General features: G+C 39.5%; 1 protein-coding gene across 4 annotated transcripts; it reads right to left on the reverse strand.

The window, feature by feature from the left end:
* Window positions 1–2,802: 2,802 nt before the first annotated feature.
* Window positions 2,803–26,641, reverse strand: MAP3K8 (mitogen-activated protein kinase kinase kinase 8). Of its 4 annotated transcripts, none has more exons than XM_072651840.1 (8): window positions 26,528–26,641; window positions 20,013–20,371; window positions 14,040–14,207; window positions 12,025–12,286; window positions 10,311–10,417; window positions 5,905–6,057; window positions 4,705–4,948; window positions 2,803–3,874 (listed from the first exon to the last, which is right to left on the reverse strand). In XM_072651840.1, the coding sequence occupies exons 2-8, from the start codon at window positions 20,346–20,348 to the stop codon at window positions 3,741–3,743; spliced, it is 1,404 nt and encodes a 467-aa protein (XP_072507941.1). In that variant the 5' UTR covers window positions 20,349–20,371; window positions 26,528–26,641; the 3' UTR covers window positions 2,803–3,740. The 4 variants fall into 4 exon arrangements, with proteins under 4 accessions (XP_072507941.1, XP_072507944.1, XP_072507942.1 ...); XM_072651843.1 differs by lacking the exon at window positions 26,528–26,641 and adding an exon at window positions 26,105–26,432; XM_072651841.1 differs by lacking the exon at window positions 26,528–26,641 and adding an exon at window positions 24,944–25,857.
* Window positions 26,642–27,639: the final 998 nt, after the last annotated feature.

The raw sequence follows: 27,639 nt of genomic DNA on the forward strand, positions 1-27,639 counted from the left end.
GGGAGAGAGGAATTTACTGGGAGAAACAGAAAGGGAGAAGCAGAATGGGGTAAATTATCTCAGGTAAAAGAGGCAAGAAAAAGCTTTTACAGTGGAGGGGAATGGGGGGAGGTGAGAGAGAGTGAGTGAAACTTACTCTCATCAGTATTGGCTCAAAGAGGGAATAGTACACACACTCAATTGGGTATAGAAATCTATCTTACCCTATAGGAAAGTAGGAGGAAGGGGATCAGAGACAAGTGGGGGGGAATGGGGGAATGATAGCAGGGAGGGCAGATTCAGATGGGGATAATCAGAAGCAAAACATTTTTAAGGAAGGACGGGGGAAAGGAGAGAGAGAATAGAATAAATGGGGGGGCAGATAGGATGGAGGAAAATATGGTTATATCTTTCACAACATGACTATTATGTGTTTTGGATGACTACACATGTATAACCTATATTGAATTGCTTGCCTTCTTAATGAGGAGGTGGGGTGGGGAGGAAGGGAGAGAATTTGGAATTCAAAGTTCTCAAAATGAATGTTAAAATTGTTTTGCATGTAACTAAAATACTAAATTAAAAAAATACTAAATTAAAAAAAATAAACTGACTCTCAACCACCTTGTACCTTTTAACTCTTAGCACAAATATGTTAACTTGAAGAGCACTGCTTTATGTTTTAGTTTCCTAATTGCTTTTTATAAATACGCATTTCCAAATCCCTTGCATTGAACGCCACCCTGGGTTAAGATTGTGTTACAGCAAAACTCACTCATCTGAAGTATGAGTTTTTCATTTCATTGGCATAGGAGATTCCCAGGTGAGGAAGCTCAGCACTTTCTCTGTGACTAAAAATCTTAGGGAGTTGCTTGGAACCTTGAGAAGTTAAGTGACTTCTCCAAGGTCACATAGCTAGTATGTATGAAGAGTTGGGACTTAAATACAAGTCATCCTGACCCCATGGCTAGTTCTCTAATATACCATGCTACAAATCCTAGAATCAATATGTCACATCAGGAAAGTACTTTAGGATGAAGCCACCTCATGGTATAAGTAAAGAAATTGAGACTCAAGGAGTCAGAGGCAGTGTTAATTCCTTACATTTTTATTACATTTTTACTTGTCTGAAACAAATTTTTTTGTAGATCCTAGGCTGACATCAGTTGAAATAACCCAAGAAAACATAGCCTTTCCTTTCCGGAAGGGTCTCCCCTTAGAAGGTACAATTTGTTAACTTTATCCTGGAGAGAAGCTGCCTCCACAAGCAAGGTTAGGCTCCTATACAGCTTTCATATATACAAGAATATAATGTAACTAGGGGAAAAATAAAACATTATTTAAATAATAAAATAAAATTGTTTGAAGTTTAAATAATTTTAATAATAAATTTAATTTTTTAAATAAATAAGTAATGCATTTAAATAAATTATTTTTCTAAATTTAATATTATTTTTAAAAAAGAATATAGGCAATGTAAGTAACACCATAGACTGCACACACTTGCAGGTAAGAAGATAAAGACAACCAGTGCTATTTGATGGTGCTTCCTTGGATGTCAATATCCCAGCCTTGGCCAAAGAAAGATTGGATTCATAATTCATTTTACCCCTTGACATTAGAAATTCAGTCTTCTGGTCCACTCTCTGTGGTTTCCAGACAAAGATGTCTATGGGGAGGAGAGGAGCAATGATTGGCCTTGTGATTTGATTAATTCTAAAAAGGGTTGAAGGCTGAGTAATGATAGATATGTATAGGGTTAAGAAAACTAATTCCTTTAATCTTTTATTCCTTTTTGACTTGGAAGAGATTGGTGGGTCTTACCTGAATGATTTGACTCTGAACATTGTGCTGTTAAGACTTAAAATAGAGCTGGGGGAAAAACGGGGAGGATCCTCTTAACACGAAATTGTGGAGAATAAATATCACGAAGTCTAAAATTTATTTCTGTTTTCTGTTCATCTACTGAGCATTTCAGTAATAACTATTAATGAAGATGCCTTTCAGTGATACTTCACTGCCAAAAATTGTTACCAAAGGTGAAATTTTATAGGACACAGATGTGTTCCAAAACTGATTCTCTCCCTAAGATGCTTTAGTTAAGATCAAGATCCTTTGCTCTTCTTGGTCTATCCTAAGGGGCTTTCCTTCCTATCTTAGGGCATTTTCCTGTTCAGCAATATAACCCAGAACTCCAAGCATACAGGTCTTTCCAGTCCCAGGTTTTCCTCTTTCTTGAGCTGGAACTGGGCGCTGGCATGACCAGGAAAGGTCTATTTCTGTGATATCATTGTTTCCTTCTTGGACACTTTCACCACCAACCTGTGCTGAAGGGATTGGAACTTCCTTAACTCTCTTCCTTATCCTCGTCAATTTTAAGAGGTTTTGTTCCTGTCTCTTTCTTCTCTCCTGCCCTGCGCCACTCCCTCTCCTCTATTCCTCCCCAGGGATTTGTTAACTGTACTGAATCATAACCAGAACTAGATTTATTCTAATCTTATATATCTTACAGAGAAATAATAAAGATATCCAATAAAGCTTTGACCTCAAAAACAGAACTCCTAAAGACTAGTACAATCCCTTTGTGTATAACAGATATTCTCAAAGTTATTTAGGGGGCAGGGTGTTTCCAGTATTGATTTGATTCAACAGCCTCTATTAAAATCTGGTGTTTAAAATCTCAATTTGAGCTTTTAAAAGACAGGTTAGTGTCTTGAGTCTCCAGATCAATGTTGGAGAAAGAATAGAACAGATTCAAGGGAAGAACAGGCATAAAAGGAGATGAGATAAAACAATCATGATTAAAAAGAGAACCACATGCCATAGAGGTAAGACAAAATATGGAATTTATTTAGCAATCTGACCAGTCGACATTGGGCAAAATACTTTGCTTCCTCTATATTACCTGAAAACACATTTTAATAATATTCTTAAATATTTTATAATGTCAAAAGTATAGGAGTGTTCCTTAAAGCATTTGATATATACAACATACACAGTATGCTCTCTTGAAACTCAAATGCTTAAAGCATTTCAGCATTACAAAGGTTTCCATTTTTCCTAGAAGTTCACTCATTCATCCCATTGGATGTACTGAATTATGTGGTTTACACAGTTTTGCCCACATCCAAAACGTTGTGTTTTAAATGTATTAAGCATAGCATGTACAGTAAGAATTGTTTCCATAGGAACATAAAAGGACTTATCAGTGACAGGTAGCTAGGGACACATTCAATTAGCCATTTCAATACACTGGCTGAGCTTATTGGTGGTTAAAACAGTACTCTGGGCTCTTATCACCCCCTCAAAAATGTCAATTCAATTTTTGCCAGAATCGAACATCAATGGTTCAAGGAAATACTGTTTAAAAACAATAAACATTCTCCAATAAATAAAGATTTCTTATCCAACTTAGAAACAAAAGTAGTAATTTCTACATTAACGTATTCTTATAATTGTCCAAAACTGAAAATACCAAAGTGCACAATAGATGGAACCAATCACCAGAAAGTAATTCTTCTAATCTTCTCAACTTTCTTATTTGGGATTTATCATCAGGGATATGAGAACATTTCTTCTTAATTTGTACCAGTCTAGTTTCAAAGATTAACTGCATATGGGCGACGTAGAGCCCATACTATCCAGCTAAAAGACCTGTGGTGCCACCAACTACATAGTCACTATGTAGATGTAGAGTCATCATTAAATCTCCTAGGAAGAGATAAGACTGAACCCTAATTTGGAGCAGATGATGCTGGCCGTCAGCCATATTCTAACGTGGGAGGTCCCCGGACAATGTTGAAATAGCCAGCCAGGGCTCCAAGGTCAATATAGAGAGATCGCTGCCTCCTCATTGCTTCTGATTCTTCTGTGCTCCCAGTGCATGAAGAGGAATCTGTAAAGACAGCAATTAGGGGACTGTAAATTCGCCATCCAGAACAAATCCGGACATTTAGCCAACAAACACAATCACTTGGGGCCTGATGAGAAATCTTTTAAAAATCTGATTTTATTCCAAAAGCTTACACTTGAGTATTTTTCCTCAACTGTCTATCTCAGATGAAACAGACCATCAAATAACTATAAGATGGTAGCGAGGAACCCAACTTCCAGATACTTCTTAACAGTGGCAAGGAAAAAGGCCGGAGAAAATCCATGGGACTTTTTAGGAGCTGCACATGGGGACAGAGTATGAATCTCAATAGCTTCTAATAAAAAACAGAATATTTTCTAAACTGGGAAGTTCTCTGTCAGGGAAAAAGACTTTTAGAAAAAGACCAGAAATGCCAATTGATTTCAAACTCAGCGTTGCATCCATGGGCCACTTAGGATATTCTCCAGTGGGTTAAGAGCCTAAGGACATTTGTTGTGAAAGTCTATAATGATACTTTACCAAAAACCAAACTATTAAGGTTCATTTACTTAAAATGAACAAGTGAATTATCTATTGCACGAAGTCAGAAACCGCTTAGGATAGGACCGGAATATACAGACCTGTGGACCATCCCACAGTGACCAAGTTGATGCCCATCTCCCATGGATGCATATTATGATTTTCTAGTAAATTAATTCTCCATGAGAGAAATAAAATCTGTTTCTAAAATCCTAGCTATGGTTACAGTAGCTCAAGATTTACTTTTATTCCATAAACTGCAAAGAAAAAAATCTAGAAAAGTCATTAGAAGAAATGAAAGCTTAGGGGCTATGCACTTCAAGAGCTCGTACCTGTAATGTTCTCTGGCAACTCCAAATCCTTTCTCGTTATTCTTTTCCTCTCAAAAAGAGCCGAGTCCAGACTCTGACAACGCGGCTGCTCCTCTCGGGGAGGGTTCAAGGCCTCATGTTTTAGTAAGTCTGCTGCAGTTGGACGATGGTTTGGGTTCCTTTCCAGTGCTGCTTCTATCAGCTCTCTCATGCCTGGGCTAGAGTCCTGAGCAATGTCTTCCAAAGGGGGCGCTTGCTTGTGAATCTAACAACAAATCAATTTTTTTTAGTATACAAAGAGCAGATTGGGGGGTTTGATGGAAGGCTGGGGGGTGGAAATAGTCTCATGGGAGAAAATGTCCTACGGACAAGTCACTGGAAATTACATTGTGTCACCAATCTCCTCCCCAATAAAAACAACCAATATCAGTCCCCAAGAACATGGGTTTAAATTCAAACGCTGGATTCATCATCTAAAAGCACGTAATTTAGAAAGGGGGCACCCCGTGTCTATGCTCTCTCCACAAAAGAGCCTTAGTCTCAGCTTATTTCTGCTGCTCCAGCAAAGTCCAGCACTACATTCTTCTCCTTTGAGAAAGGAGGGTGATATTATCTCATCTGGATCCCAGGCTATCAAAGGGATCAATAGATTAACCTATGTTTCATTTAGCACAGGCCTTCTTAATCTTTTATGGGTTATAGACCTTCTCTGCAACGTGGTGAAGCCTAAAGAGACTTTCTCATAAAATATGCTGGTTTCTACATTATAATTAAAGGAATTAAAGGAAATGCTGAATTTCAGTTATATGCTAGTGAAAATAAGGTTGTCCTTTTTTTCCCCCCATCCAAGTTCATGGACCTTCTGAAATCTTACATCCCCTTGATCCCAAGTTAAGAACCTCCAACTTGAAGAGTTCAAAATACATGTGGTACATCTCCAGCTTGGAGACTCGGGTCATTTCAAGGTTGCTGCCAAGTACTTTAATTTTATGGGATAAAAAGAAATGATCTTTCATGGATGGCTGATTCAGGCCCAAGAGGCCCTTCTCTTTTGTATCATTTATTACTACTATTATTTATTTCTTCCAACATAGGAAGTATTTGTGGCTTTCTTAACACCATTTCAACACTCTAGGAGAGCCTGGGAGCTTGTCTGAGCAGGAGTTTCCCAGGCCAGGCTGAACCATCCCTCCCATGGCTGGTTTGATGGTTCATACTTACTATATAAAGGTAGGAGGGGTAGGCAGAACGAGGATAGCGTTTCACCCAGGGAGGGGTGCCAGTCTGCATATGGATGAGGGTGGCCCCCAAACTGTAGATATCAGCTTTGGTTGAATGGCCTCTGCAGAGAATCACTTCTGGGCTCATGTAAATCTGGAAAAAAATGTGGAGGGAGGTAGAGAATCAGCCTGTGTTCCCTCATTTGGTTGTTTTAGTATTTATTTCCTTTCTCCAGTTCTGGGAAATCCCCCCGGCCTTATCATTTCTATCAAACTCTCTACCCTCTGCAAAAGAGACAATGCTTGCTTCTTCTAGCTAAGGAAAATGAGAGACACACTTTATTTGGGAGCCAGGCAACCTTGGCTGAAAGGAGCAAACTAGCCTGACAAAGAATGCCTTTCAGCCACATGCTGAAGGTGTTGCAGATTTGGATCATGAAGAGACCTGGTGCCAAGCAAACTGAGCAGAATTTCCATCATGCTGTAAACAATGACCTACTGCACTTCATGGTTTTCTTAATGAGTTGAAGGGTTTTTGTTTTTTTATTTAATTTTTCTAAGATTTGGTCTATCTAATCCTGCTGCTTTTCCCACGTGGGTTGGTTCAACACTCCTTAAGTATCCTGCCACCTCCATGATGCCTGGGGGCTCACCTTACTAATACTGAATTTTTATTATTAATTACACAATTAATAATACTAATACAGAACCAGGAGACTCAGTCCACTGAAGTTGCTGAACTTAAGAGATCTGCCAGTCTCAGCCTATAGGCTGAGATAAAGCATGGATTACAGGTGAGCTGCATTACCACATCCTGCTTACTGGAGGGACTTTGTAAAATTAAAATTTGAATTGTATTTCTTATTTAAAGTAGACAACACACAAATCCTTTTTAGTCCAAAGCTTAACATTAAGTAATAGCTTTTTGATTACTCACACAGTGGGTATGAATGCTCCAAAAGCTAGATAATCATCAAATGATTTCTACTTGGCTTGAAAATGAGTTTTTTATACTCACATTTGAATATAAATGTGTCTAACATTCTGGGAATTAATTTAATTCTAGCTCAAGAGGAATTACTTTTCCCCATCCTGACTTCTAACTCAACAGGTTCCTGGGGCCCAAACACTGAGGTGAAGATATTCTTCTTTGAGTGCACAGTTCGAATCTCCAGTGATTCCAAATAATGTGGAGAAAGTACTGGTGAACTAATGAATTTGGATTTCAAAGGGTTGAAGAAATGAACTTGATGTTCATTGTTTATGATGATTTTCAATAACAAAGCCAAGCTATGTGGGACTGGGGGTCTTAGTGAGATTCTACAGATTTCAGGAGGTCCATGAACTTGGATGGAAAAAAATGTATATCCTTATTTTCACTAATCTTCAGTTGCCTTTGTAAATCCTATAGATTTCACTTTACGCATTCAACATTGCTCTAAAAAGAGCTCCACAGGTTTCCCAAAATTGCCAAAGGGTTCCATGACACACAAAATGTTAAGAACCTGTGGTCTTATCACACTTTAATGATGGCTTAGTGACTACACTGTTGGTATAAGAGAGTCACTGTACTTTGGGCTGAAGTCTGGCTTGGGAGCTAGGAGGCTGGAGCTCCAGCAAGGGCTATGTCTCTGACTGTGAGACCTTGGAGGACAGAAAACCTCTCTGGGCCTTGGTTTGCTCATCAGTAAAATGTTGAGGCTGAATCAGAGAGAAACTATCAGAAGGGCTCTTCCAGGGCAAAAAAAAAAAAAACCAACAAAAAAAGTCTTATTCTTTGTCAGGATTCTTTAAAATAGATTCTTTCATTTTCTGTGTTTTGGGAACTGAGAAGTTGTGTTTCTAAAAGAAAAAGGACAAATAGATGCCACCTCTAAACCATAGTGAGCCTGTATCGCTTGGATATTCTTCTGGGCCCTCCATGTACTGGTCCACAGAAGATGGTGGTTGTTAACTTTTAATAATGCAATGGCCAGAATTCAACTTTAACTGAATTCTAATACAGGCCCTGTTGTGTAATTACACACAGCAAACTTGTATTAGCAACCTACTACCTAATTGTGTACTAAGCTAGATGCAGGGGGATATAAACATTTAGCAGCCATCCTTGCCCTCAATGAGCTTACTGGCTAATAGAAGAAAGGATAAGTGTTGGTATTCGTTGACTAATTTAAGGCTTACAAAAGACATCACATACGCATTACTTTATTTCATCCTCATGATTCTTTTTTATAAATGAGAAAATGGAACTAATTTAGAGAAGTTCAGTGACTGCCATGGTCATGCTAGTCAGCGTCTGCCGTAGGTTGCACACCCAACCCGATGATTTCATGAATGGTGACACTCACTGCTCCTTCTAGTACACCACCCCATGTTGCCTCTCCCCCCACAAAAACAGTTATGAACACCAGCAGCTCTATTTCCTCTAGGATAAAGATAGGGTATAAACTTCTCTTTGGCTTTGTAGAGTTTTAGACTCTTTCCAACTTGGCTCCATTTTACATTACTTCCCCACCTGTACTCTGATTAGGCGTAACTGGTCTTTCTGTTTTTCATAAATAGCACTCCATTTCCTAACCTGCATTTATTTGTACTTATTTTCTTTATACTTATTCTGCAAATTATTATATATGTGTTATTTCTCTCTTTCATTAGGATATAAGCTTCTAGAAAGCATGGGTTGTTCCATTCTGTGTCACTGGCATCCCTAGCAAAATACACAGTGCCTGGCACATGACTGGGTCATCGCAAATGTGCAGTGATTAATTAATGGATCCACCACATAGGTTAAAACCAAATAAAAGGAAAATGGTTTTAACCAAAAAAATATAGAATCTTTTGGAACAAGAAAAGGTGGGATTGTTTCAAATGAATCATCCAAATGTTGATTAATTTCTTGCATGCTTTAACTTCTGATTTTTCCCAGTTTTTTCATTCAAATGCTATATTCTGGCCAGAGATATTCTTTCTTCAACTTCAAAATTTCCCTTCCAGAGTCAGAATTTGACCACTGTAGTTTTGATACTCCCAAGATAAAGACCAGCTCTGGCATTTGGAGCTGCAAAATCTTTGTGATGTTCTCTTGCAAACCATTCTAGCCAAACCATAAGAAGCAATTTGCTGTTGCAGAAAAAATAGATAATCTAAATGCTATCTAGTGGTAGAATATATTGCTAGATTTCTAACTCAGACTGGCACTGCCCTTTTTTCACAGAAGATGCCCAGAAAAGGTCTAGTTTTTTTTTTTCCGCCACCATTGCAAAATACTTAATTTAATCACACTACTGTGTAGAAGTATTAGGAGGGAGGGGGGTGATATGTACAGATTTTTTCTATGTTTAATACTGTAAGTAGTTTGGGGGGGTTTTTTTGTTCTTTTTTTTTTTAACAAGTCCAGGGAGAGAAAAAAGTTATGATGCTTCACATTTTTAAACTAATTACAAGATATCCTGAAGCATTTTCCAAAGATTTACCCAGGATCAGATAGTGAGCATCAGTCAGAAGCGGATGTTGAACATAGGTCTCCATGACCTTAACAATAACACTCTATCCATTGGGCCAAATTGCCTTTCATATTAGGTTGTAAAAGAAAAAAAAAAACTTTACACCAGGCCAAGAACCCAAGCCTTCTTCTCTTCTGGCTCACAGATATCCATGCACAAGTTCAAAGATTATATAGTTTTAAAGTAGTCCCTTTGGGGTCTAGCATGATGGTGCATACCAGTAATCTACACTATTAGGGGAGGCTCATCTTAGGGGATTGCTTGAGTTCAAGAGCTCTGAGGCGCAGTGGGCTCAGTACATAAGACATGCTCTCTAAATCTACCACACAAGCTGCCAAGGAACCATCAGGCTGATGAAATAGGGATGGACCATTCTACCTCAGAATGGAGGGTTGAAGCTTCCATGCCAGTGAGCCATGGGGTGAGTGGTCACTACACTTTCAGCCTAGGAGAGACTCAGGGGCCAAAAAAAATAAAATACATAAAAACCCCTCCTTACAAAATGGAGCGAGAAGAGAGAGAAAAGCATCTCACTAATACATACTCAAAATGGTTAAGGTCAATTAAGGAATTTATTAGTGACAAATCTAAGCATTGTAGGATATGAAAAACCCCGGGGACACATCTCCATTTCAGGAAATTCTGTTCCTTTTTGCTTCATGGAAAACTTAAATATTATTGCTATTTTGTTTTTGGTTCAGATTTGCTCATTATTCACTATTTAAATTAAATCCAACTACAATCATACATTTACTTTAAGGAAAACTAGTAATATTACCAACTGACAGAGCATTATTCCACAGACTTTTCCTGCCCTTTACTCTGTCTCTCTCTGAGGGATTCTAGAATCTTTACCAAAAATTCTCAGAAAGACAAAGTATTTTCTTGGATATGTAATAATTACCTCTGTTCCCCGAAGATCCTTAGGAAAATAGATCTCTTCTGTCATTTTAACACTCAGGCCAAAATCTACCAATACAGCCTTTGTTGACATGAAAACGATGTTGCTGGCTGCAGCAGAAACAAAACACTTTTTTTTAGTCTAAAAACATATATGTATGTTATGGTACAACAATTCCCAAAGAAAAAGATACCATATAGCGATCAAAAGCATGAGCATCTAGTGGAGTTTTCAGAAAAATGCAAGAAGAAAAAAAGGATTCCAATTCTAAGCATAGGAAGAGCTCAAGATGTACATAAATGACTGAGACATGCCAACAAAGTAGTCGGGGACTCAAGCTTCAAATTCTAAGAGTCAAAAATGTGGACCCGAATGGGGTCACATTGTGACCATATCATTCTTCTGAAACAGGAAATCCCAATTCTGACCCTATAAAAGTTGAGTCGCTATAGAGTCTAATGCATGCACCATGTTTTATATTGGTTCTCTTTCAGATTTGCTGATCACTGTTGCTGGAAGATTTCAAGGATCCATGATGTCCCCCATGAGGTTATTTTCTTAACAAATACAGATTATGAACTGCTCAGCCTTAACAGATTATATGCATGAGATTTGAGTTGTTACAGGTAGAAAAATACCTGTACTTGCTGGCAAGCTCTCCAGTGATGAGTTAGAATGGGCAGTGGACAAGATCACTTGTTTAGGAGGGTCTATACTCCTAAATCTTGCCAGAGCTTGCACTCCACTGGCATAGACTTCAGGAATCTAAGGTCACCTCCATACCACAGTGGGGTACTAGAGTAGAATATTATGAGTTTCATCTAGTTCTAGATATTACTAGGAGAGTTTCAAACATTTAATGTATTTGTTTTACATGACCCCAAAGAAGAGATATAAGAAGATACCTCTCTCAACCTCTGCAGGAGTGAATTAATACATAGATTTTCAGATTTCTTTTGTCTGATGTATCAAATAAACTTTACTCATTTTTTTCCTTCTTATCCTATTTTTCTTTTAAAAGATCCTTTGCATATATGATGGCTCTTCAGGAATGGGAGAGTGGGAGGAATACAGCAGAAAAGACCATATAAAAACAAAAGATAGCTATATTTAAAAAAAAATAAGATTTGTTTGGGGGTGGGGTGGGAAGGCATGCCTTTTAAGAACATTTAATGACTTCAAAGAATAGTGGAATAATGGCACTTATTAGGCTAAAATAGGGCGATCTCCTTTATGTTTTGTAAAAATTTCTAAGTCAGTGCCATGGCTTTTCTATGTAAGAGCTTCATGGAGGAAAGGGGAATAAAAGTCAGTAGCAACATATCTATTACTGCCACCAGCTCTCAGAGAAGATACTACCCCTGCCTTTAAGGGACTTAGAAATTTAGGGGTGCAAAAACATTTGTCATCTATCAGGATATTATGGAACCAACTCACCAAATATTCCAACAGATGGCAATATATCAAATGAGACAACACGAAACAGAGACAGGCTAGGAATCAGGAAGATGAGTGTCAAGTCTGGCCCCTTGTGACCATAGGCAATTATTTACCCTCTCAGTGCCCCCAAGCAATGCTCCAAGATTATAAATTGCAGAATTACTTCCAATCAGCAATGGTGAAAGGGATTTTTTTGGTCAAATGAAATCACAGATCCAATTCTACCTATCCCCATCCAGCACCACCCCCCCAAAAAAAACTATGACATCCAACTTACGTTTAATATCATGGTGTATTACTTTCTTTGAGTGAAGAAAATCAAGTCCCTTTAGGACATGTTTCGTGACCCATATAATTTCAAATTCTCTCATAGGTCCACAGCTCTCCAATTTCTCCATAACAGATCCCCCCTCGCCTGCTTCCATGAAGAGATGGATAGTTTCACCCCACAAAACAGCACCATATAATTCTGCAATATTTTCATGATGGAAGCAGGCCTGAATTTCAACATCTGATGGCTTGAATTGATCTACTGGGATCTAAATGACAAAAACAGGAGGCAGATTAAGGACAGTATAATGTTAATTCCTTCACTTCTTACAATGGAAATGTAGCAGAGAATCAATCCAAATAAAACTAGGTAGCCAAAAGGATATATTTAGATGGTCACTGCAACGGGACAAATAATTATTATTATATTATAACGATAATGACTAAGCCATAGGCTAGCCTCCACAGAGCCAGACTGGAAAATCCACATAATGCTATGCAGCTAAATCAGACTTCCCACGAATGATGGGTCACTGCTGTTTATCTCTCCCACCCCCTGAAAAAGTGAATGAGTGGTCACCCCCACAGCTCATCAGATGTGTTGACTGCCCTCTACAATGGTCTGACTCTGTGTGGAAGCACCTAAAGTCTGAGGGAAAGTGTTTACTTCAGGTAACACTGACTTACCCTGCAGGTCAGGATTATGTATGTACATACATACATACACACTCATGTGTACATAAAATTCTGCCTTTGGATATATATGCACACATATGCACATGTGTGTATATTACATATGTGTATATATATGTATGTATATATGAGCTGTGTAATTTTTTACCTGGATCGGATTCTTTTGCAATTAAATATACAGGTACTCCAACAAAGGAAGGTTTTTGCTTCTGTACCACAAAAGTATATTTTGATTAGTGGGACCAGAATAAGAAATATCACTGTTAGGTTTGGAAAAAGGCAGCAAATCCAGGATTCTATTTTTAGGGTAACAAGGGGCCCCGAATCAATTGCTTCCTACATACTTCATTAAAAGGGACTGTCATCTTTGAGGTCATTCCCTCAAACCACTTAAAACATGCACCCACAAAGAAAACAAATCCACAAAGCTAAATGCCTATACTTTCTTCAATGAAAGTTAAGTGTTGGACTCTCAAACGCTAGCAGAGTTAGACAGTCCTTCACTGGCTTTTCAGAACGATGTGAAGATGTCAAACTCCATTCACCGGTGTTTTATGGTGACATGCTTCTCAACACACAGAGAAAGCAACAAGGTCAACCACATCAATTTCATCTTAGCACTGGTTAGGGACTTAAGATACGTTTACAAATTATATGTCTGTATTTATAAAAGTGTGTGTGTGTGTATATGTATATACATATACATATACATATATACACACATATATACATATATGTGTACTATGTAAAATTTAAAAGCATTAGATGAATTAAAAGCCCAAATAAAAATATAGACAACAGTCCCACTATTAAGCATTCTCTATATAGGCATCCTTTTTAAATTTTCTACTCCTTAGATGGGGCTAAGTTTTGAGAAGCCCTACAAACTGAAGAAAGCAAACAACCCAGCAAACTTACTCTCCCAGTCTCTGATTATTTCCTTGCCCAGTTGTCTCCCATTTCTCATGTTAGAAAGAGGAAGTAAGGGTCTGTGGTCTCAGAGTCATGGAGTCAACCACAACTTGTAACTGTCCTACGCCTCCCTCCATATGTGGGAGTAATAACAGCATGGAGCTGTGGGTAAACAAGTAATATCCCAGCTCTGGGCTAGCTTCAGGCTCTTTCTTTTAGTCAGTCAGATGCACACAGACTCAGAGTCTGCAACAATTTAGGTAGTGAGCGAACCAGTGAATACAGATGTTTTTAAATGGGTCATCTCGTAAATGGGATCCAGCCAAAGGAACTACAACCCAGTGAAAATATTTGAAACATGCAAAGAGGGAAAAATGTGAATGGGCAGGAGTATTTTTTTTTGCTATAAATACATACCAGTTTACATGCCATTCTTTTTTTTGTCCTCCTATCTTGTGCTAAGTATACTTTCCCAAACGCTCCCCTGGGAATGAAATCAGAGCCAATATTTCTATAAGTCAGCTTCCATGGAAAAAGAAGGACATCAGCATCGATCTGGTACCTTCCATTTTGGGGGGTGATGACCTGTTAAATGAGGTAAAGAAAAAAGGCAGAGTCTCCATGAAAAAGAGCCTTTTGGATACATGTTACAAAGTACTACATTTCTGAAGAGATGCCACTGACCATATGTGATCACCATGACACACTGTACACAGAAAGCTATATTTAGAACTATTGACAAGGCAAAGGGAGCATGTGAAAACTCACTCCTGGTGAAACCTGCTCAAATTTCCGTGTAACAATGAGTAAGCTCTTTAAATTGTAACCTATAAAAAAAACTATTTTCACCATGGAACACCACTGCCATACCATGCTGACTGACTGAAAACAATGACTGTATAAATAGATCTGCAGGTTGATTTGCTTCTAAGTAGAATATGATAACCTGTTAGTCTACATAGCTATTACTCACATATGACACACACCTCAGAGATTAACTAATGGTCACAGAGAATTCTAAAAACAGTAGGCCAAGGTGAGACTGAACCATTTTAAGAAAGGCACCACCTAAAGAACAGTAATCACACAAAAATATTATCAAAGGCCAGTTTCTGCACAGTCTGTCTCCAACCCCCTGGGACATGAAAGAAGACAGTCATTTCTTCACTAACACTAGGAACTAAGTTTGAGAGTTAAACTTCAACCAAAATAGGCTGCACATGATGTCTTCAGTAAATTGGTCGAAATATATGCCTACTCTTTCCAAAAATCAGTCCTGCCACGATTTTTCCCAAATATAATGAAACTGAATCAAAATATTATTAAATAGGAGATCACTATCTTTCAAAATGACATTTGGATTATCTAGCACTAGCATAGGAAAGACCGTAGATGGGGGAAGGTGGAAAGGGCATGTGACTAAGAGTATTAAAAAGCTAATGAACAAGGCAGAGAAAATGAGAATTCCAATTAAAATATTTCACTTTGTCTAACATGCTCATGACTTTGGCCTCCTGTAAGGGTACACTATTAAAAACAATTGAGACCAAATAATTGTCTCTAGCTGAAATTTTCCAAATGATGTACCTACTGGGGAAGAGAATAAGTCTAACACTATAGAAATCAACATCTATTGAGCAGCTAATGTGTACAAAACTTTGGAGTAGGGCACTACTGGGATTAAAAAGTATAAGACACAACCTTAGCCTCTTGGCAAAACCAGATCCTTCCATGTTATGAAATAATATCTCGGGGATGGCAGGAATTTTAAGAAATTTAATAACATACTAGGAATACAGCAAGTGATTAATTTATTTCATCTTACAACTTCAGACAGAAGAATTCTTGCCACCTCTCTTGGAGGTGTAGTTTTCCTGTTCTTAAAAATTAATAATGATGATGATAGAAATTCCATAAGCTCCTTCAGAGTAAATGAATTTGATTTTTAACAATCTTCTCTATCAGAAGAACACTACTTCTATCTATCCCTAATTCCTCATGCTGTAGTTTAAGTGCATTCCCTCTTATTCCATTCAGAGAGAGAGAAAACAAGTGGCTACTACCCTCTAAATAAGAGTCTTACTTATTTGAATGCCATCATTAAAGTATCAACATCAAAATATGTGGCCTAACTTTACAAGGCACTGAGCACACATCAGCCTTCCCCTCTCTTGGACGAATAATCCAAATTCTTTTAATTTCTGGTGGCCAGTTCCCAGGCTAATTCTTTAGACTTGGAGCCAACAGTTGACTGCAACTTTCTGCAATGACTGTGGTCAGACTGTTCTTAATATAGTGCTAATCTGCTAGTCCTAGCTGGTGGTTTTTCCTGTAAAACCCATATCTTCCCTTGCCATATTTTCATATGGTCATTCTCTCAATTTGAATTTAATTCCTTTTTTTATCTCTTTCATAAGTACCCTTTCCCACACATGGCCATTATGAAAGTTCAGGCTATTTGCTTCTGATAGCTTCTCCAATTTACCATGAGCACTCATAAGGTTGTGAAAAACACATTCACTTTAAATTAATGCATTTTAAGCATTTTCTATTTATCCAGATATCTGATATACATACAAAATTCTAGACTCAGGATTAACCTTTGAAGATGACTTTGGATATCATCTCCACCAAAAACATGGGAGGAAAAACCGAGGTAAAACCTTGGTTGGTTATCTATGTGCTACATACTCATCTAGGTCACTGGTGTCCAATTCAGTCACTCTGTCATGACATCATAATATGCCATTTATAGAACATCTTAAAGTATATAGAATTGATTTCTCTTTATTCTCTTCCTTGAGTTTCATAAGAACCCCATGAGAGAGGTACCAAAAATATTATTATGCCCTTCTTATAGAAGAGAAAACTGAAGTTTGGGGAGGATAAGTAATTTACCTATGGTCAGAGGCCTAGTATCCAGACAGCTAGGTGATGCAGTGAATAAAGCACTGGACTTAGAACCAGAAAGACTCCTCTTCATGAGTTCAAATCTGGTCTCAGACACTTACTAGCTGTATGACCCTGGGCAAGTCACTTAATCCTGTTTGCCTCAGTTTCCTCATCTGTAAAATGAACTAAAAAAGGAAATGGCAAATTACTCCAGCATCTTTGCCAAAAAATCCCCAAATGGGGTCATGAAGAGTCAGACATGACTAAAACAACTGAACAATACACAGAGCTAGTAAGTGTCAGAGGAGAGATCTGACCTAAGGCCATGGTGTTCACAATGTCATGCTACCTACCTCATATAAATAACTATAATATTAATCTGTGTTTCTCTTTACAAAGACTTATTAATCAGAAAATACATGCCTTGGATCAAAGGCTCCATGGGCAGCAGTATTCAATTTAAGCTACAAAACTACAATCATCCAGTCTCCTGTTTTAGATACTGGAGTATGTAAAGAGTAAGAACCAAAAACCTTATTAACAAAACATATGTTCCAGAAATTAGACTTGCCCTCCATCTACAGAGTTGTGAGGATTAAAGGAGATATTCTGAAACAATCTGTGACCCTTAATGCCCTAAACAAGTGTCAGTTGTCATTATGGTATCTTCATCACCATTACTACTGCCACCACCAGCACTAAATCTGGCACTTGCATGAAATCATGCTAGATTAATCTATTAGAATCAGTTTATCACAAAGTCCTGTTGGGTATCTGCTCCTATTAGCTATTTTAGTGAAGACAACAATGTTTAAAACAATATTACCTACTCTTCTGCTGCCATAACTTTCTATTTGTAATTATGATCTTTACAGGCCTGGAAAACAAATTTTTAGAAGTCTGTACTTCTACACCTTCCAGGATCTTGATCCATAGTCTTCTCCAAAAGCACTGCCCAAAACACTGGAATTATGTGGGGTTTTTCCCCCACTTCTAAAACCCTCTCCATATTTTTCAAAATGAGAGCCTATTCTATAGTGACTTCTGTCCCTCCTTTCAGAGGACTAAATGTTGACACCTGAACCTGCCATTATCTCACTGGACACCTCTTCTACACCAGATGTTGAACAACGGTGTTAGGACAGAGGAAGAAGAATCCAGAGATGAATAAGACAGTGTTGTCCTCTCTCCTCAGGAAGCTTACAGTCCAGTAGGGAGAAGAGACAAGTCCACAAATAATTAATATGAGCTAGAATATCATCCATGCTATAACAGGGGTATAAGCCAGTTAGGTTCTAAGGGCAAGTAGAGCAGGGTGGCACTTAGAAAGAGCAGATCAGATTTGGTTCTGAAGGCAAGGCTGGTGGATCCCAGAAGGTTTTGTGAAGGAGGTGGCATTCAGGCTGGGCCTATAAGAATGGAAAAGGCTTTGAACAGGCAGAGATATCATCCTCTCTGTTTTAGGCAGAAGGAAATGAATGGCAAGAACCAAGGTAAAGAGATAAGAAAAGTACAGGATGCATTCAAGGAACACTAAATCATCCATCTTGGCTAAAAGCATGAGTTAGTGGTAGAAAAATTAGTAGGAGCCAACAATGGAAATAGAGACTGAAGCCAGTGCATGGAAGGCATCTCCCTTTTGTGCGTCAATTTCACTAAATCAAAAATCAAAGAAGATGTACACCTATAATTATATGTACATCTCACTGCAAATATATAGATCATTTTGGCCTTCAAGATGACTAGCTAGACATTTAATAACAGGCTGTCACTTAATCCTCACGTCTCATCTGGCTGCACCACTTTGGGACTTCTGACTAACTTCTACCCCTTCCCACCCCTACCCCCCACTTCCTAGCTTCCTTTTGTGTGATGTGCTCCCCTACTAGACTGTAAACTTCTATGGGCAGGGACTGTATTTTTTCATATCTGAATCCCCACAGTGCCTGGCACACAGTAGGTACTTAATAAATGTTGATTGATTGATCATGACATTATATATAGTTCAAGATATTTTCTAGAGGAAATTAATATCCCTTCAAAAAACTGAAGGCACCCAGGAGGAAGGAACTCCATTCAGTTTACTATTCAGCCAAGTTCACAAATGCCATACTGCCAAGCAAAGCAAACACCAACTGTAGAGATTTATCTCAAACAATATTGGATTGCAGCTGAACATGGCCAGCTTTCAGCAAAGACAAACAATTAGACCACCCAGATGACCCAAGTGAGAATACTGTTTGTATCTAAGTGACTGTATGACAGTAGTCATTCAAAATAAAAATGAAAAAAATCAAGTACAGATTTTAGGCATGAGTCTCCTCAAAGTTACCTTTTTGGGGACTAAGGGAGATAATATAAAAGTCTTCACTTTCAATAAGTGTTATTTATAAGTTGCTGATTACTACTCTAAGTACTGTGTGGGCATTTGTTTCTAAATTAGGTTAGATGCTAATGATGCCTAACCCCACCTTGCAAACACTAAGGCCATCAATACACCCAGGCACACCTGAGCATACCACATGAACTGTTGGGACAACAACTTGTGGCCCTAATGTTTTAGATTATTTGCATTCTAGGGATGACTAGCAAACACAACATCCATCACTCATGTTCTGCCAATTAAAAAGGATGAGCTCTGTGATTAGATATTTTCAGGTTGTAGCCTCTAAGTTGTATAGTTGCAAAGACTGACTCTGGTTAAATTCTAGTTAAAATTCCAATGACTTGATGAACCTCACTCAATCCTCCCCTCCCCCCAAATGAATGAGATGAAGAAGCAGCTTGGTTTTCACAAATAAAAGTTAGGTAGAGTTGTTATTTCTATTTTAGAATAAGAATATTTCTTTCAGAAGAATTCTACTATCTTTTTGCCTAAATGAGATGAAAAGAGAGAGGGAACTTTTCTTATGAGGTCCCTCATTCAGAATACTCAAACTGGCCACCAACAGAAAGTTTTAAATATTTTTATAAATTTTCTATTTCTATAAAATTTTTATAAATTTATAAAAAGTTTTTAATACTTAAAGATAGGTAATACAGTATAGGGGCTAAAAGTCATCCAGACTTGGAGTGAGGAAAGATCTAAGGTTGAATACTAGCTTCAACACTTATTAGCTATAAGACCATAGGCAAGTCATGTGACTTCTGTGCCTCAGTTTCCTCACCTGTAAACTAGAGATAATAGTACCCATACTACCCCCTTTAGAAGGGTGTCGCAGGGAAAGGGTTTTGTATGTAGAAACCTGTAGAAACGTGAGTTGCAATTACTGCTTTTCAGTCACATTCAGTAAAAATCAAAAGTGAAATCTTAAAGATTTTGTACTGAGCCTTTAACTTCAGGATGATTTTTAACACATTTGTAGGTGTTGTGAAAGCTGGTCATAGTTAAACTACACTGGTCTACTTGCTACCTTCTCTCCACCAAGTGGCAAGATTAGCAGTGATACAAATGAAAAAAATCATGAAAAGCAAAAACTTGGCAGGTCAATTGCTTACTGTATTTAGCAGAATTCCAGATTCCTGTGGCCGGCACCCACAATAATGCTTTGTAGTATTGGAAACGTGATTCGCAAAAGCAAGCAAGTCCTCCACAGTTCCATATTTGACAGATGACGGCAAAGAAACCTCCTGGCCACTAAGTAAAAGTGATTCTGCACGCTCTTCATTTTGATTAGTGTCCTGGCCCATCTTGACAAGGCTGTGTTCGTAAACTGCAGGTTCTCCACTTGGGTAGAGATTTTCCATCATGTCTATGACTTCAGACATGTTCAGGTTTTCAATCAACAAGTCAATTTCTTCTTTGTCATCACTTCCCGTGCTCATATACTCCATCACTGTTGCGTTTTCTAAATCAACTGCAAAGTCAAAGGACAACAATTGGTTACAGTAAGAAGTATAAGACAACATTGAAATAAAGGAAAGAAAAAGGCTGAGAATAGATTTCAGTATTGACACCCTTATATGTAAGTCAAAGATTTTATTGCAGGATATGGTACCATTAACTTTGCCCATCAGGAAGAAAAACCATGCGAGTCTTCAGCCAGAGGGGTAAATTATTATTATTTATTTTTAAGTAAGTCTTTGGTCAGAGGGGTAAATTGTTATTTATTTTTAAGTATCAAATTTTTGCTAATATGGCTTGTAAAGTACCAGATTAGTTGTTCTTTAAGCTTCATAGATTTAAAGTTAGAGAAAAATGTCATTTTGCATTTTGGCATTATACATTTAGGAAAGAAAATTGGGAAGCAAGGTCCAATTCAAGAGCATCGGCTTCTATGGCACAGATTATTTGAAATAAAGACAGCCTACAGCGTAGATGAATTCCTTTTATTAAGGGGATCTGTTCTGTGAAGTCCTTTGTCAAGGGACCACATGTGGCCTTGAGGCCTCCGGTCCCCTACCCATAGGCCCTACACCAACATTTAGGGCAGCTAGGTGATGCTATGGAGCATGGAGCTCTGGGCCTGGAATCAGGAAGACTCATTCATCTTTGTGAGTTCAAACCTGGCCTCAGACACGCCATGTGTCCCAGAACAGGATTTACTGTGATTTAAGATCAGGATCCATACCACAGGTGCATAATAAATAACCCTTTGCAATTTGATCAGTTTTAGTTGATTTCTGGACACCAGTTCCTTAAATCTAAGTAACATGAGTGAGACAAATTCGTTAAATTCAGCAACCATTAAAGAAGTCTAGTGTAATTTGACAAATCTAGTAGAAGCTTTAAAAAAAAAAATCATTGCATAAATGCTGAAAGCACTAGACAGAACAAAAGCAGAGATCAGAAAGAAAATCACCTACAGACACAGACAAGTGCTTGTATATACAATGCATGGGCACAGATATCAATACAAGTGTATAATCTGCATAATTATATTATGCAGAAAATATGGAGGTACAAAAACAACCAAATATGCACTTTTCCTCCTTGCAGACTTCTGGAAATTTATTTCCTTCTTAACTACTCATACAATGGAAAGGGGAACATCTCTCAATTGGCATAGAATATTCAAAGCCCAACTGGTAGAACCTGAAACAAAATCCATGGAAAGCTCAGTGGAAAGGAAAAATCAGAAGACTAGCTTTGAAATCAAAACCTTGCAGTTAACCTAAAACCAAATCAAGGAGGTCCAAAGATCAGAAGTTCTATGGCCACTTGCCCAACATAACTCTACTTTTGAGCCAAACACCTTTCCTTGGCTCTCACTCCTGAAACAGCAACACCACCACTATTCTCCCCACAGGAATCTCTGTATGTAAAATCTGCACATCATAAAACAGCTTTCAATTAGTTAACTTGGCAAATGAAATTCACCCTCTGGAGCCAGTCTGTATGCAAATAATTTGGGTTACATTCTTTGGGAGCCCATCAGATGAAGATTCTATTTCTGGGAATAGTTCTGGATCTAAATGAATAGATAGATTAAAAGAGTTAACTGGGGAAAGGATTACAATTTAAGATTCTAGGTCTGGTGTCTGCAAGTCTGGAGAAATGTCATTTAACCAGTGAATTAGAACTTTTTTTACCTCTCTTCACCAAAAATCATATACTTCCACTGTATTTGAATGCTATTATGGAAGGGGATTTTGTTTAGAAGGTTGCTGCAAGCAGCAGTATTAAGAACAGTGACGAATACAGCATTAGTAATTCAAAAGTGAAATATCCTTTAGCTCTTAAAATAAAGTTAACCACAAAAGTGAAATATCCGTTAGCTCTTAAAATAAAGTTAACCAACACTTAATTATAGCATCATTTTTTGGAGGCAATCAGGGTTAAGTGACTTGCCCAGGGTCACACAGTCACTGTCTGAGGTTGGACTTGAACTTAGGTCCTCCTGATTCCAGTGTCCGTGCTCTATCTCCTGCGCCACCTAGCTGTCTCTAGAGTTACAGTATCATACACACCAGGTGCAACATCTGGGAATTTTCAAAAGAAAAGAGATAAAAAGAAAGGGAAGGAATTTAAGTATTCCGTACTAGAAAACATTTCAATTCAAAAAGGAGTAAAAGGGTTATTTTCTTTGGAGAGGCAACATAACCTGTTAGTTAGAAAGGTGGGTTCAAAATATCTTTGTTCAAGTCCAACATCAGGCATATACTGGCTTTTCAACTATGCAAATGCAGAATGCTCTAGACCAGTGGTGGTCAACTCAAATAGAAACTGAGGCCACTAATCTGTACATTTGGGGTCATGTATTAACTTAGTTTTAGGATACAGTATTTTCTATATTTTTATTTATTTTGTTAAATATTTCCCAATGACATCTGGCTGGGGTTAGGAATGGTGTCGTCTGGGGACACTTTGTGCCCTGAAACCCTTTCAAGGACTCAGAACTATCTTCATAATAACAGATACTTTTATTATGGTAAGTATCAATAAACACAACTCACATAAACAAAAGTGTGAGGGAGAGGATGCCTTCAATTTCTAAGAGTGTAAAAGGGTCATGAGATCAAAACATCTGAGAATATTCTATAGCACTGAAATTAAAGGCCCAATTCCTATCCCTAACCTATATTTTTCTCTTGCTGGAATAACTAAGAGGTAATAAGTAGATAATAGCACCTGGAAGATGGGCAATGACCTTTAGCTGGAACCATGCATTCCTGAGAGGATGATACCTCCCCACCTGCACACATATACAAACATTTAAGGATTTTGTAACCATCAACCGCCCAATAGTCTTCTACTAGGGGCGACAAAGATCATAACTTTTTCCTCTGACAAAGTGGTACTTCAGATCATAACTCGGAGAATATGGTCCACAGTGTTAGACCGTAAGTGGATGACTTGAAACATACAGCTGACTTAGGTACTAGATACATTCATTTCATCTCAAGTGCTTCTCTGAAAAATGAGTATGTGGCCACCAGCCCTTAGCTACCATAGAAAGTAGATTTTTTTTTTTAAAGTATGAAGCACTTTAGTTGTCATTTGAAGACAAACTACTATTACAGTATATAGCACAGCTAATATGTATAAAGAAGGATGATTATGAAAAAATACAATCTTGCTATAAATTTTTTCAGAAGTTGGAAAGAGTTTATCAGTCTCTCATCCTCACATTATTTTAATTCATCTTCTAGACTGTAGGTTGCAGAGTAGGGGTCAATCTCCATTAGAGGAGGGAGTTCCCTAAATGGATGAAGTCACAGATGCAGTTTAAAAAAAAAGACCTCCCAAAAATCTTAATTTCAGATTGCAGGTCTCCGAAAAGCTAAACAATTTTGCAGTCAAACATTAAATCTTTTGATCGGGCTCACCTCTTAAGTTATTCCAGTGTAAACTCTTGAGACAATCTGCAGGAATTTAAAAAGCATGCCTTTCACATTGGCATCAGCTGAGCAAACTGTGAATTCTGTGGAATTTTCCCCTGCTTCCTCTCTGGAGTCATGTGAACTCATGGACTTTTTTTTTTAAGAAACATATTTGATTAGTAAGTCAATAAGCCCTCCCCAGCCAACAGCATGCTAAGTAGAGTTACTTTTGTGACAACTTCTGTTTTTCAAGCCTGGATTGTATAAGAAGAAACTGCAACTAACTGTTCAATGAAACCAAAGTAGTATCCATGTTCTGTTGGTCACATCCCTCTCACTGACATACAAACAGTATGGCCCTGAGGACCAACTTACAGTCTTAATACTTCTACAGAAGCAGGTGAAGTTTCCTGAGATGCTTTTTTAGTTGAATACATAATATACAGATGCCTTCTGAGCTAGTATCAAAACACATGATAGTGCAGGTACCATTAAAATTCTATATTAAAAACAAGCAAAGTGAGATCCATTCTTGGACAGAATGAGAGCATGCAGCTATAGAAAGAATGAAATAATCGCAAAGTTGTTCTAGCATAGCAATCGATGCTTTGTAGCCTATGTAAGCCAAATGCAATGCCTCCCCTCTACAGAGCACAAGCAACTTAAGAGACAGAAAAAAAAAATCCCTACAAAACTTTACACCCAGAAGAAGGGAGTACAGTCATTTGCCTCAAGTCCTCAGGTGAACCCTTTAGTAGAGGTAACCAATACAACGTTTTAGGTTAATTTCAGTTAAACTGACATTAAAATTGGAGTCAGAAGTCCTGGCTTCCAGTCCCTACCCTGCAACTGGTCAGCTGTCACCTAAGGTTAATATCCTTACTTACAACACACTTCTCTAGTGCCTAAACGATTACTTTCCTCCTAGCAGCCCTTTAAGGTAGGGAAGTAAGTAGTGTAAGTATTATCAACTGTGTGACATTTGAGAAACCAGAAGCTCACAAAGTCTCACATGCATGTACTCTCTTAAGAATACTGGTGGAAGTCCCAGACCAGCACTTTCACACTTCACACCTTATTAGCCTTTGTGTATTCTTAGCAGTAAAACAAAAAAACAAAAACAAAAAAAAAAACAAACCAAAAGAAAATAATATTAATCTATTTACCTCAAAGTCCTGGAGAAGCAAAAGAGATCAACTATTTGGCTTTGAAAACTGCAGCCCCCTAAAAACGTAAGGTACATCTGCAAGAATCTTGTGAGATGTAGGTTGCAAGATGATTACTTCCTTGCAATCAATGGTAAGAACCCCTCAGTAGTTTGTATTAAACGGAGTTTCCGGGAGGAAAGGAGAAAAAAAAATTTAAAAAAAAACTTTACTTAGTGGTCAATTACTCCAGGTGCAAAAATTTCTGGCTTTAATATGCAAATGAAAGGTGTACCCTTTCTCCCAGGTCCCAAAAGCACTTCTAATCCCTTAATAGAGACTATTCAGAATAAAGCCTAAGGTTGATGTATTTTAATTAGGCTGAAGTACTGCATTAGTTAATCACAGAAAGCCAAAAGATCTATACTGGAGAGAAAAACTGGTTTGAAGGTCATCAGACAGTAAGCTCAACGGAAAACCTTCGGATGAGACAATCTATTTGGCCTATATAGATTACTCAAAGTAATGGTATGTAAAGCTGATGTATTTTTAGTTTCAAGGAACAGCCCCTTATTTTGGTTCAAACCACCCACCCTCCAAGATGAAAATTAGCAAGTGTTTACATCATTTCACACAGGCTCGATTGGCCTCTACCCTCTCCCTTCCTCACTCCCTTTTGAAAAATCCCAACTAACAGCTTAAAGCTTAACCTTCAACACTTTCAGGTAGAACCTGTCAGTTTGAGCCCTCGAGGACCGGACGCTGGGTCTCTGGGTGTCAGGAGAAGGAGAGCAGCCCTCAGACAGCAAGTACCTTCCATGAAGTTTTTCCCCTCTCCGGTTGATACAGCCTTCCTAGCCTCAAAGCCCAATCTTGACACTATGACGCAAATGCCCTTTAGAAAAGACTCGGAGCAATTGAGTCCGACTCCCCAAACCCCCAAACGCCCTCTCTCCCCAGCCCACCTGCCGTCCCCACCCGCAGCCTTGCTTCCATAGGTTTTTTTCCTTGATTAAAATGATCAGTCCCTCGAGGACCTGCAGTTTCGGGATAATTCTTAGGATTAAGTCCACAAGATGCGTCGGGTTGATGTGTTAGCAAGTTAAGGCTACTGATATTTTAAAGGCGCGCAGAGAGCAGTAGCGGCCAAACCCCCCAGACTCTGGTCTGGGTCGCACTCACCTGGAACCGAGCTCCCCGGCGGCCGTGGGAGGGAGGCGGGGCATCAATCCCACCTCTCCCGGGCACAGCCCAGACCTGCACTACCAACCTGGAGCAAGTCTTGCGGACAGCAGGGATCCGGGAGAGAGAGGGAAGGGGGCGGGGTCGAAAGACTGCCACCAGTTAAGAGTTTCGCAAGGTGCTTTCCAGCGGGATCGCAGCATCCCGACCGGGTCCGAGAGGAAGGAAACTCGGCGGCAGCAGCTGGTTGGCAGATCCAGCTAGCCCCGACCCGAGGAGTTCCCCGTCTCTTCCCGGCAGCCAGGCGGAGAAACACAGCGACAGAGGAGAGAGGCGCTGCCCAAATAAAAAAGAAGTCCCCTCCCCCTGCACCCGAGTCCCCCAGCGCCCCCGGCAAGCGGCCGCTTGGCGCTTCTCTCCTACCTGGAGTCCCCGTGCAGCCCGGCGGGCGGGCGGCTGGACCTCTCCAGGGGGAGCGGGACCCCGGCCAGGGCCGAGCACTCGCCGAGCGACTGTCTGGCCGGAAAGCTTCGACGTGAGCGGCGAGGGGGTGGAGCAAGAGGCCAGAGCCGCGGAGAGCGCCGGGGTGCGGGCCCTGGGTCTCCGCCCCGGCCAACGCGAAGCGGCCGCTGCTTAGCCCCGAGACGCTGCCAGCTCCTTGACTCCCTGCGTCTGAGCCCGGCGACGGGTGGCGCTGCGGAGAAGACCAGGCGACGCCGCCCCCTCCTCTTTGGTGTTTTCCATTTCCCTTTTCTCTGTGTAATCAGAAAGAGGTGGCCCCGGTCGCAGGGGAAGCCTGCGTCCCGGAGTGGGAAATTCCCCCTCCCCTCTAGGTGTCTAGGCACTAAATGCACCCGAAAAGATTGGGGGCGGGGCCAGGGGCGGGACTTAGGGCACCGGGAAACCAGAGAGGAGACAAGCGAGACGATCAGAGGGGCACCATGGACTCTACTGGGGAATTCCCAACTTTTTCTGGAAGGGAGCTGCGAGACCGGAAGCAGCTCCCCACAGCTCCCAGCTGTAGGGACCCACGGACTGCCACCTCCCCTCAAAAAAGAAAAAACCCACTCCTGTGAAGAGTGAGGACACCCTGCCCGGGTGGGTAGGAGGAGCTGCGGGCTTTGATCTTATCTCCCAGTGCGAGCTGGAGAAGAGAACAGAGTGCGGAGGGTGTGGATTCTTCCCCCCCGCCCCACCAAAGAGTCTGGAGGAAGCTCTGTTATTCCAAGATCTTCCTTCCCCACCCTTAACCTCCCCACCGAAGGCTCCTCTCTGCACCGCCTCTGGATTGGACCAAAACATGTTCCCATTCCACTTCATTAGCTCAACCACTGCATCTTCAATGGCACAAAAGGAGATAGACATAGCTAGCTAGATCGATGGATAGATCTTACCAAGCCAGCTTCAAGAAGCTTACGTTTCAGATCTAGAAAGGGAGCAAAGGTTGAGGCCCAACTCCCCCATTTTGCGCGTGAGGAAACTGAGGTCCCCGACGCACGTTAAGCGCACGTTAAGTGGCTTGCTCAAGATCTCTC

The sequence above is a fragment of the Notamacropus eugenii genome, chromosome 3, assembly GCF_028372415.1.
Source record: "Notamacropus eugenii isolate mMacEug1 chromosome 3, mMacEug1.pri_v2, whole genome shotgun sequence".
In the NCBI taxonomy this organism is placed as follows: domain Eukaryota; kingdom Metazoa; phylum Chordata; class Mammalia; order Diprotodontia; family Macropodidae; genus Notamacropus; species Notamacropus eugenii.